The sequence below is a fragment of the Tachypleus tridentatus genome, chromosome 13, assembly GCF_004210375.1.
Source record: "Tachypleus tridentatus isolate NWPU-2018 chromosome 13, ASM421037v1, whole genome shotgun sequence".
Lineage (NCBI taxonomy): Eukaryota > Metazoa > Arthropoda > Merostomata > Xiphosura > Limulidae > Tachypleus > Tachypleus tridentatus.
Window position 1 is genome coordinate 205,452,013 of NC_134837.1, and position 12,226 is coordinate 205,464,238.

General features: G+C 35.2%; 2 protein-coding genes across 7 annotated transcripts in view; both read right to left on the reverse strand.

Annotated features, from left to right (window-relative positions):
- Nucleotides 1-12,226, reverse strand: part of mRpS33 (mitochondrial ribosomal protein S33) — a 321,652-nt gene that overhangs the window by 289,452 nt on the left and 19,974 nt on the right. The window lies entirely within an intron of this gene.
- por (Protein-serine O-palmitoleoyltransferase por) overlaps nt 4,428-12,226 on the reverse strand; it is a 33,146-nt gene continuing 25,347 nt past the window's right edge. For 4 of the 6 annotated variants that reach the window (XM_076482272.1, XM_076482271.1, XM_076482274.1 and 1 more), the window contains 4 exons: nt 9,755-9,818; nt 8,429-8,514; nt 6,980-7,087; nt 6,277-6,437 (listed from right to left, as the gene is read on the reverse strand). In XM_076482272.1, coding sequence (XP_076338387.1) covers nt 6,339-6,437; nt 6,980-7,087; nt 8,429-8,514; nt 9,755-9,818 — 357 coding nt within the window. In that variant the 3' untranslated portion in view covers nt 6,277-6,338. Of the gene's footprint in view, nt 4,616-6,276; nt 6,438-6,979; nt 7,088-8,428; nt 8,515-9,754; nt 9,819-10,166; nt 10,643-12,226 lie in introns of those variants that run through there. The other 2 variants (XM_076482273.1, XR_013021636.1) reach the window with 2 other exon arrangements.

Genomic DNA, 12,226 nt, shown 5'->3' on the forward strand with positions numbered 1-12,226 from the left:
GTTACAACTTTCGTAGGTGATCCTGTCTGCACACTTCTTAACAGAAGCGTTTAATAATGAATATTTTTACTACAAAATATTACATATAGTTCGTTGAAAATATCTATTCTTTTATTAAATATGTTCACAGTAGTGAACTTAAAACATACTAAAAAAAACGAACAAAACAACATACTGTCGTTTGATTTGTTCAAGTACACTTGTTAAAACTAGGCAGTTTTTTTTTCGAAAATGTAGTGTTGTTGATTTTTATTTTAAAACAAAACTACTTTTCACAATCGCAAACTCGCTCAATTCTCTTTTCCAAACAGCTGTCTCATAAAACCAATATCATATTAGCTTAAACTTTCTCAGTCAACCCTAAGGAATTATTACTTGAATTTTTATAATATTCAACTTTATTTCTTAAATAATGTGACTGAGCAAAGTAAAACGTTTTTGAAGCCAAGAATTTCAATAATCCCAGTAACTGATATATAAGTTATAATAATATTTTCGTATTTTGCACAAAACCTAGATATATCTAAAAAACAAACCAATAACTTTTATAATTCTTATTACCTGAAAAGATCAAGACAGAAAAACAACAACGTTGAATTATCACGAGGCTAAAAAGAAGCTTCATTTAAATAATGAGTAAACAGTAAATTGATTTTAAATAATTTAAAGTGCAATATTCACTCGTTTGAGTCTTAGAAAACCACACCATTAGATTCACAAATTTTTACTTTGATTCTCTTCCATTATCAAGTAGCGATAAAACTCCGTTACTTTGTTAAGACTTCACATACACACACATATATATAATATGTGTAATATGGTTTAATATGCATAGATGGAGACTATTCTCCAAACATTTGTTTTTTGACATGCCAACTTGGCATATGCTCACAAGCTTTTTTTAGAGTTAATTTCAAATGTTTTTCTTGTCTCTTACTCACTTGCTGTGTCATAGAATTTTTTTTCTTGGCTTTTAAAACTGTTTTATATTCATCCAAAGCAACTACTGATACAAATCTCTATTCCAGTGTAATTTCAAAACTGTTGCTAATAAAATATTATCAATGACAATCATATCTGGAACTCACTGTTTTAATATTGGTTGATTGAAAATGCACCACCTAAACTTACCAGATTAAACTTGTAGTAATGTTTTCTTCAATACATGTGAATCCAGCTGGATGTTACTTTGTATGTCTTATGGTGATAAATGACCTTTACACAGGTAAATAACAAAGTTTTAATCAAACTCATTTTTTCAGAATATAATCTGTTCAAAAGATAAAAACGATATTACTGAGTATTGAAGTAAATTTGGATAAAACTTGGGATCTTTCAAGTAAACCTCAGATGATATCCAGCTCTGCTGACAAACATCATCAGGTTCAGAATTAGGGCAGTGAAGGCTATTAACAAGAGTTGGTCTAAAACACATCCAAGTAAGGTAGAACAACCCATATAATGTACGTTCGTTCATTCAACTACCTTTAACCATGACCCCAATAAAGTAAGACAACCCTTACTGTTTTACATTTTTTCATTTAACCACGACCCCAATAAAGTAGGGCAACCCATACTGTGTACATTCTTTCATTTAACCACGACCCCAATAAAGTAGGGCAACCCATACTGTGTACATTCATTCATTTAACCACGATCCCAATAAAGTAGGGCAACCCATACTGTGTACATTCTTTCATTTAACCACGATCCCAATAAAGTAGGGCAACCCATACTGTGTACATTCTTTCATTTAACCACGATCCCAGTAAAGTAGGGCAACCCATACTGTGTACATTCTTTCATTTAACCACGATCCCAATAAAGTAGGGCAACCCATACTGTGTACATTCTTTCATTTAACCACGACCCCAATAAAGTAGGGCAACCCACACTGTGTACATTCATTCATTTAACCACGATCCCAATAAAGTAGGGCAACCCACACTGTGTACATTCTTTCATTTAACCACGATCCCAATAAAGTAGGGCAACCCACACTGTGTACATTCTTTCATTTAACCACGACCCCAATAAAGTAGGGCAACCCATACTGTGTACATTCTTTCATTTAACCACGATCCCAGTAAAGTAGTGCAACCCATACTGTGTACATTCTTTCATTTAACCACGATACCAGTAAAGTAGGGCAACCCATACTGTGTACATTCTTTCATTTAACCACGATCCCAATAAAGTAGGGCAACCCATACTGTGTACATTCTTTCATTTAACCACGACCCCAATAAAGTAGGGCAACCCACACTGTGTACATTCATTCATTTAACCACGATCCCAATAAAGTAGGGCAACCCACACTGTGTACATTCTTTCATTTAACCACGATCCCAATAAAGTAGGGCAACCCACACTGTGTACATTCTTTCATTTAACCACGATCCCAATAAAGTAGGGCAACCCACACTGTGTACATTCTTTCATTTAACCACGACCCCAATAAAGTAGGGCAACCCATACTGTGTACATTCTTTCATTTAACCACGACCCCAATAAAGTAGGGCAACCCATACTGTGTACATTCTTTCATTTAACCACGATCCCAGTAAAGTAGGGCAACCCATACTGTGTACATTCTTTCATTTAACCACGATCCCAATAAAGTAGGGCAACCCATACTGTGTACATTCTTTCATTTAACCACGATCCCAATAAAGTAGGGCAACCCATACTGTGTACATTCTTTCATTTAACCACGACCCCAATAAAGTAGGGCAACCCACACTGTGTACATTCATTCATTTAACCACGATCCCAATAAAGTAGGGCAACCCACACTGTGTACATTCTTTCATTTAACCACGATCCCAATAAAGTAGGGCAACCCACACTGTGTACATTCTTTCATTTAACCACGACCCCAATAAAGTAGGGCAACCCACACTGTGTACATTCTTTCATTTAACCACGACCCCAATAAAGTAGGGCAACCCATACTGTGTACATTCTTTCATTTAACCACGACCCCAATAAAGTAGGGCAACCCATACTGTGTACATTCTTTCATTTAACCACGATCCCAGTAAAGTAGGGCAACCCATACTGTGTACATTCTTTCATTTAACCACGACCCCAATAAAGTAGGGCAACCCATACTGTGTACATTCTTTCATTTAACCACGATCCCAGTAAAGTAGGGCAACCCATACTGTGTACATTCTTTCATTTAACCACGATCCCAATAAAGTATGGCAACCCATACTGTGTACATTCTTTCATTTAACCACGATCCCAGTAAAGTAGGGCAACCCATACTGTGTACATTCTTTCATTTAACCACGATCCCAATAAAGTATGGCAACCCATACTGTGTACATTCTTTCATTTAACCACGACCCCAATAAAGTAGGGCAACCCATACTGTGTACATTCTTTCATTTAACCACGATCCCAATAAAGTATGGCAACCCATACTGTGTACATTCTTTCATTTAACCACGACCCCAATAAAGTAGGGCAACCCATACTGTGTACATTCATTCATTTAACCACGATCCCAATAAAGTAGGGCAACCCACACTGTGTACATTCTTTCATTTAACCACGATCCCAATAAAGTAGGGCAACCCACACTGTGTACATTCTTTCATTTAACCACGACCCCAATAAAGTAGGGCAACCCATACTGTGTACATTCTTTCATTTAACCACGACCCCAATAAAGTAGGGCAACCCATACTGTGTACATTCTTTCATTTAACCACGACCCCAATAAAGTAGGGCAACCCATACTGTGTACATTCTTTCATTTAACCACGATCCCAGTAAAGTAGGGCAACCCATACTGTGTGCATTCTTTCATTTAACCACGACCCCAATAAAGTAGGGCAACCCATACTGTGTGCATTCTTTCATTTAACCACGATCCCAATAAAGTAGGGCAACCCATACTGTGTACATTCTTTCATTTAACCACGATCCCAATAAAGTAGGGCAACCCATACTGTGTACATTCTTTCATTTAACCACGATCCCAATAAAGTAGGGCAACCCATACTGTGTACATTCTTTCATTTAACCACGATCCCAATAAAGTAGGGCAACCCATACTGTGTACATTCTTTCATTTAACCACGATCCCAATAAAGTAGGGCAACCCATACTGTGTACATTCTTTCATTTAACCACGATCCCAATAAAGTAGGGCAACCCATACTGTGTACATTCTTTCATTTAACCACGATCCCAATAAAGTAGGGCAACCCATACTGTGTACATTCTTTCATTTAACCACGATCCCAATAAAGTAGGGCAACCCATACTGTGTACATTCTTTCATTTAACCACGATCCCAATAAAGTAGGGCAACCCATACTGTGTACATTCTTTCATTTAACCACAACCCCAATAAAGTAGGGCAACCCACACTGTGTACATTCTTTCATTTAACCACGATCCCAATAAAGTAGGGCAACCCATACTGTGTACATTCTTTCATTTCATTGTCATTTCTTAGTTGTGTTTTGTGTATGTTTGGTAGGTGTATTGGTACATACAGGGACAGTACCAGCTTCTACTTGGTGTGAGGGCTGCACTTTACATCTTACAGACACACTGTATTGTCGGGACAGTACACTTTGTCCACTGGGTGCAGGACCTAGAGGAAAACTTCAGAAAATATAATTCTTGATAACTTTGGCCTCAGGAAACCCACTCCCTTTACAGCCAACCATACAAATGTGTGTGTGTAACAAATATGTCAGAACACATATTTTTAATAAACATGTAAGTACATATATGCTCATACATTTCTGTGATAGGTGCACTGCTGGACAAAATCTTAAGGCCAATGAACATAAAGAAAAAATATGTATTTTGCATTGTTATACTCAACCACTTATTTGAGTAGAGCTTCGAAAGATGAAAATAAAAAACCTTTAACATTTAATAGGAAACATGTAAACACTATGAAATTAACCTAAATACTAGCTGGTCAAAAGTTTAAGACCATACTGAAATGAAGCGTTAATCGGAAAACAAGTAACAAAATTTAGTCATTTGTGTTCAAGCATTAGGATTGTCAACATCTCCTACTGACATCTCCTGTGTTACATTAAGTAAAAACATGGCAAAGGCTAAACAGTTGACGGAGTTTGAACGTGGCAGAATTGTCGAGCTGCAAAAGCAAGGTCTCTCTCAACGTGCCATTGTTAGTGAGATTGGGTGTAGTAAAACTGCTGTTGCAAATTTCTTAAAAGACCCTGAAGGATACGGAACGAAAATTTCAAGTTGTCAGCCCAAGAAAATTTCGCTGGCTTTGAGCAGGAGGATTCAATGGATTGTCCGGGCAAGACATCAACCAATTGTCGAACCAGATTAAGGTCCTACGGACGCAGAATGCAGCTCAAGAACAATAAGACAGCATCTACGAGAGAAAGGCTTTAAATACCGTAAACGTCTTCAGAGGCTTCACCTCCTTCCACCCCATGAAACAGCTTGGTTAACTTTGCTGAGAAGCACTAAACATGGGACGTAGAAAAGTGGAAGAAGGTTTTAACACGATAAGGATATCCCACCAGAGACTTTTTCTAAATGACACAGTGGAGGAGGTTCCATTATGATATGGGGTGCTTTCTCCTTCTATGGAACAATGGAGCTTCAGATTATACATGGGTGTCAAACAGTAGCTGACTACTGGATCTTTCAGCAGGACAATGCTGCAATCCACAATGCCCGCAGGACAAAGAACTTTTTCACGGTGAATAACGTGATTCTTTTGAACCATCCAGCTTGTTCGCCCAAACTGAACCCCATTGAAAATGTTTGGGGATGGATGGCAAGGGAAGTCGATAGAAATGGACGTCAATTCTAAATAGTGCATGATCTTTGTGAAGCCATCTTCACCACTTGGAATAACATTCCAGCCAGCCTTCTGTAAACGCTTATATTGACCATGCCAAAGCAAATGTTTGAAGTTATTTGCAATGATGGCTGTGCAACACACTACTGAGACCTCTTGTTGGGCATTTCCTACCCTGTTTAGGATTTCTCTTTGGTATGGTCTTAAACTTTTGACCAGCTAGTATTTAGGCTAATTTCATAGTGTTCACATTTTCCCCCTATTAAATGGTAAAATAATTTTTTATTTTTGTTTTCCCTTTTCTTATTTTCACCTTTCAAAGCTCTACACAAATAAGTGGTTGAGTCTAACAGCAAAAAAGCATATTTTTTCTTTATGTTCATTGGCCTTAAGATTTTGGCCAGCAGTGTATGTACATATGCTTGTGTGATGTATAAATGAACAATATTTTCAAAACGTTTAGATTTCATTATCTTTATTTTAGAAAATACATAAATCTTTACATGAAACTAAACTTCTCTTAAATTAGAAAATAAAATATGTAGGTAGCTACAGAAACCCAGTGGCTGGCATAATCTAACTCCAGCCATTTCTCAAGTGTGTGTTTCATGCTATAGCCCTGAAAAAACAACAACAGGGGGTTATATGATAAATTTTATGTGCTTAACCACAAACAAAAAAGAAGTTGTTTCACAACAATGATAAACTTTACAGCACCCCAAGATAAAATTAAACAAAACAATTATTCTACTTATCTCTCTTACTAAGAAGTACATCAAAACCTGATAGACAACCCAAATATGATCACATGGTCAGTAAAGTCTTACACAACTTTCCTTTTGTAAATTGCATGACCTCGTGAACCAAATCTTTCATGAGTTATAATAAATAGCATAAATCACTGAATATTTTTGACACATAAATTTGTAACTTAGAAAGCAGAACAAAGTGGGAAAGAAAAGTATTTCCTTCTTTCTGATACATCCACTTAACGTCCAGCTCACATCAGCCCACATATACTAATATTTTACACTAAACATAAAGAAATTTGTTTTCCGTGAAATAAAAAAGCTGAATTGTTTCACAAAGTGGCTTAAGAGTTAAAGTTTTACATAAAGAGAATTCTGAGTTGTAATTTTGTTTATTATATGTACAACTTACCTCTTCCTGTACACTTGTGGAAGCATTAAACATGACTCCTAGGTACGCCAGATGAAATACTACTAGTAGTCCAAAACACATGTTCACTACTATTACAGCTGGATGATTCTGTTACAGAGAAGTAGAAAAGTCCTTATAATTATTTTCAACAAAGGTAATTGGCTACTAACTAAGTTTAGAATATGTAGAAAACTTCACACAAATAATTAATTTATAACTATAGTTAAAACAACAATGAAACTACAGTTGTAACAAAACTGTGATAACGAAGCAACAATGATACTGCAATTATAACAAAACAACAATAAAAGTAGTTACGATGAAACTTGGTGATGATAAAAAACAACAAAAGTGTAGTTATAACACAGTTGTTGGTAAGAAAATAACAATGACATAGGTGTAACAAAACTTTGTGATAATGGAGCAACAATGAAATTTGGTGATAACAAAATAATAATGAAACTACTGTTAAAACTTGATGCTAACAAAATAATGAAACTACTGTTATAACAAAATCTAGTGATAACAAAACAACAATAAAACTATTGTTATAACAAAATATATGGGTAACTAAACAACAATAAACTACAGTTGTAATGAAACCTGGCTATTATGTTGAACAGTGAAATTATAATTTCTTACATGTAACCTTTGTAACAGCACCAATGTATATGATCTGTAAGCATCTATAAACACTTGACATAAAAGTACTAAACAGAAAGAAAAATATTTGTATACTGTAGTTGTTCTAAACTAAAAACTCTAAAATCAGTTTGTAAATGGATATAAAGAATACTAAACAAGGAAGTATATATATATTTTAGTTATTATAAACTGAAGAACTGTAGGGCTAGTTTGTAAATAGCTATTGTTTAAGTATAACAATATTAGTTTTATTTTCACAATCAGTTTGACCATGTTGTATTACTTTAGTTATCACATTCACCTATTCAACATTTGTAGAAGTTGAACTTTTGGCAAAGGTTTTAATCTATCATAGAGTGTCTCAACATGTTTGACACATTACAGTTAGTTGTTTGTAATTAAGTGCAAAGCTACATAATGGGCTATTTGTGCTCTGTCCACCATGGATATCAAAACCCTGTTTCTAGTGTTGTAAGTCTGCAGTCATGCCACTGGGAGGCCACATATTATAGTGTACATGGTTTTTTAAAAACATTTTGTTAAAACTGAGATGTCACTTAAAATGTCATATAATTTTCCACTTGTTAAACCACTAACATAATTGTCACAATTTCCCAGAGCCACGCTTACACAAATCAAGAAAGTGAAATACTTGACTTGTCACACTCTTTTTAAAAGTGTTTATAGAGAAAAATAAAAAATAAAGACACAACAGAAACATGTGGTGATGTATTAAGAGAACTGTTTCCTAACATTTGTAAAGAAATACCAAGTGGCTACTAAGACGATACACTTCTGACTTACCTTTTTGTACACATGTAAACAATCGTTCTTACACGGTCTTGCCAATATACATGCTTCAAATGTGTCTGCTAGTTTATGCCGTAAAACTGGTCAAATAAACATAGAGAACATAAGAATTCTTCGGTATTTCAGACAGATATATGTTGAACAAAATGTTACTCCAGGTTTTTGGTTATTAATTATTTTAATGTGGTTTATTTCTAAATAATAATAATAAAACATCTTCTGATATTGCATACTTAATACACTTCCAAAAAATATACTATTTTCTCTAAAAAACTTACTCCTTTTACACTTCAGAGAAAAATGGGTCACATTTTGATGTAACTTTTAACAGAGATTCTCAATTATTCAATTAAGTTGTCATAAGAGAAGAATAACATTTATATATCATTGATTCAATTGATTAATCTCTGAAGAAAGTACCAGCAATGACTGAAACCTGGTGATATCTTTTTCACATTCACTCAGAAACTGGTGCAAACATAGACAACTTTGATAATGACTAAAACCTGGTGATATCTTTTTCACATTCACTCAGAAACAGGTAGAAACATAGACAACTTTGATAATGACTGAAACCTGGTGATATCTTTTTCACATTCACTCAGAAACTGGTGCAAACATAGACAACTTTGATAATGCCTGATCTGCATACAACACTTTGTGAAAGTAACTGAAATACCTCCTAAACAAAGAATTACATTATAAAATTAAATTATTGGTTTACTTAACACATCTGTTTTACATTTAACAGTTAACAAACCTACCATAGTGGTTTACTTAACACATCTGTTTTATATTTAACAGTTAACAAACCTACCACAGTGGTTTACTTAACACATCTGTTTTACATTTAACAGTTAACAAACCTACCACAGTGGTTTACTTAACACAACTGTTTTACATTTAACAGTTAACAAACCTACCATAGTGGTTTACTTAACACATCTGTTTTACATTTAACAGTTAACAAACCTACCACAGTGGTTTACTTAATGCATCTGTTTTACATTTAACAGTTAACAAACCTACCACAGTGGTTTACTTAACACATCTGTTTTACATTTAACAGTTAACAAACCTACCACAGTGGTTTACTTAACACATCTGTTTTACATTTAACAGTTAACAAACCTACCACAGTGGTTTACTTAACACATCTGTTTTACATTTAACAGTTAACAAACCTACCACAGTGGTTTACTTAACACATCTGTTTTACATTTAACAGTTAACAAACCTACCACAGTGGTTTACTTAACATATCTGTTTTACATTTAACAGTTAACAAACACACCATAGTGGTTTATTTAACAAACTTACCATACTCCACATATGTATAAAAACCCAGAGAGAAAAGAACAGCTGCCAATTGAAAGTTTATGCCCTAGAAAAAACCCCAAAAAAAACCCAAACAATCAAACTATAACATCATACAAGTTACTATGGGATAATAAATAGTTTAATATTAATACCAGTAGTTTCATATCTTAATAATTAAGAGTTTTTGTGAAACATATCTAAGTAGAGATTGATTCTGATACCAGGACATGAACCTAGTTCTACTAGCTATGAAACCCAGTGTTCTATGAATAAGGTATCTAACAGTACTAAGCATGTTAGTTAGGGGTCTGAGGTTCAAGTCTCACTTTTTGCTTACTGGTCTTATGTAAAATATTTAATATTTTAATGAAAAAATTACATAATGAAAAGGAAATATTTATCAAATTTATACTTTTCCTATACTGAAAATGTATGTCCAGTAGATACTTCCCTCCTCACATGATTAGCTTTACCCATTCTGTGAAACACTATACCTCGAGGTGAGTGTGTGGAGACATGAAAAGAGCAAACAAATCAACAGTGTAAATATATTTATGTATACAAAGAATACTTTGTCAGTCACCACCCATGACAGGGAGAGATCCCAGAGACAAAATAAGCAGTGGCCCCTAAAAGAAAAGAAAATATTTATAAAAACTTCCCTAGTGTTATAGGTACAACAAAGTCTGAAGTAGAGCCATCCATGACAGCCAATACCCCAATGAAGCAGAAAACAGTCAAATGATGTAATGGAGAAAGAACATCCAAGAGATGCTCCACATGCTCAACAGGAAAAGTTCCTCCAAATATCAACAAAGGTGAGGTGTCAGATTCAATTGGGTTGATTTTATGGCACAAAGCAGCTAGGCTATCTGCAACAAACATCCACTAGAAATTTAAAATTAACGTAAATTTAGTAAAATTCATAAAAGTAAATTAAGGTAACACAAAACAAAGTTTAAAAAAGAAACATAAACAGCATAAAACCAATGTTTATATCTAGTTTACAATGTTAAGAGAACTACAGTTATACAAGTTGTAAAGGACTTTCTGTACCATAACTATCATATTGTGCCAGGAAGACTAACAGGTAAGTACAAAAACTGTCAGTCACCTGAAGTTGGTCTTTCTAGTCCTGGTTCCGAGTTATTTGATGTTACGGCCATTTTAAAAAGTAAAGTAATAACAGTTTTAAAAGCCTTGTAGCAAAATTATAATAATAACTCATCAGGATGACTAACGGGTAGTCCAAACAGCAGCGTTAGTTACCTGAAGTTGGCCTTCCAGTCCTGGTTTCAAGTCATTTGATGTAACGGCCATTTTCTAATTTCAAATCGAACAACATGGACTGTGATTCTTAAAAGGGAATCATATTAAAAAGATTAATGCCCTTTATAATACTAAAAACACTTCCAAGGTGAACAGTGCCACCATCACCAGTAACACTGTCTAACTTTATGGACAAACCTTAGGACAGAACATGTTTAAAATGGTGCCGTCGTTACGACTCTTAACTATGGCAAGAAAGTAAAATGTGGCTTTTGTGACCTGAATGTTACACATACAACACATTAGTGCATCAGTTCAAGATAAAAGAAAACAATGAGTTAAAAAACTGTGACCAATGCATAGTCTAATTTAAACAACTTCCTCTTTTCAATCCTTACAGAAGCAAGACAGCCAAAGTCCAATATAGGGTTTTATTTGGAAAAGCTTGTTTTCACGGTGCTCATTCCAAGTCAACTGCCAGCTGGTATGGAGCCGAGTCTTTAATACAGGACCATGGTCCATGTATGAAACAGGCACAGCGGTGATAGTGTCAGAGCAGATAGACTTAGCTGTAGTGTCAGCGAGCTCGTTCCCGTGAATACCAACTTAGCCTGATATCCAGAAAAACTGGATAGAAGTAGATATTAAAGAGAAATGGGCCAGTCAATTTTGAATATCAGCAAGAACAGGGTGTGAGTCAATGTGAAGTGATTCCAAGGCCAGTGAGAACTAAGGGAATCAGTATAAATATTGCAGTCGGAGTACTGCTCAGCTTCAATATGATCCAGGGCAACAGATATGGCGTACAGTTTAGCAGTGAACACGTAAGCTGTAGAGGAGATTCTGTGCGCAACCACCGAACTGCAACAAACCATGGCAGAGCCCACAGAATTACCTGATTTTGAACCATCTGTATAAACAGGAATGGAAGGATGGTTTGAAAGATGTTCAGCAAATAGTAGACAGTATTTCCAATCAGGAGTGTCTATGTTTCTCAGATGACTTAAAGACAGGTCACAATTGCAGACTGTATGAAGCCATGGTGGGATGGGCTGACCAGTAAATACAGCAATGTCATCCAAGGACAGACCTAATTCATCCAACTGTGCCTGGATATGAAGGCCAAAAGAAGCAATGTCAGACCATCTGGTCTGAAAAAGTATAGCCCATCGAGGAAGGAAAACACAACCCCGAGTGGGATGC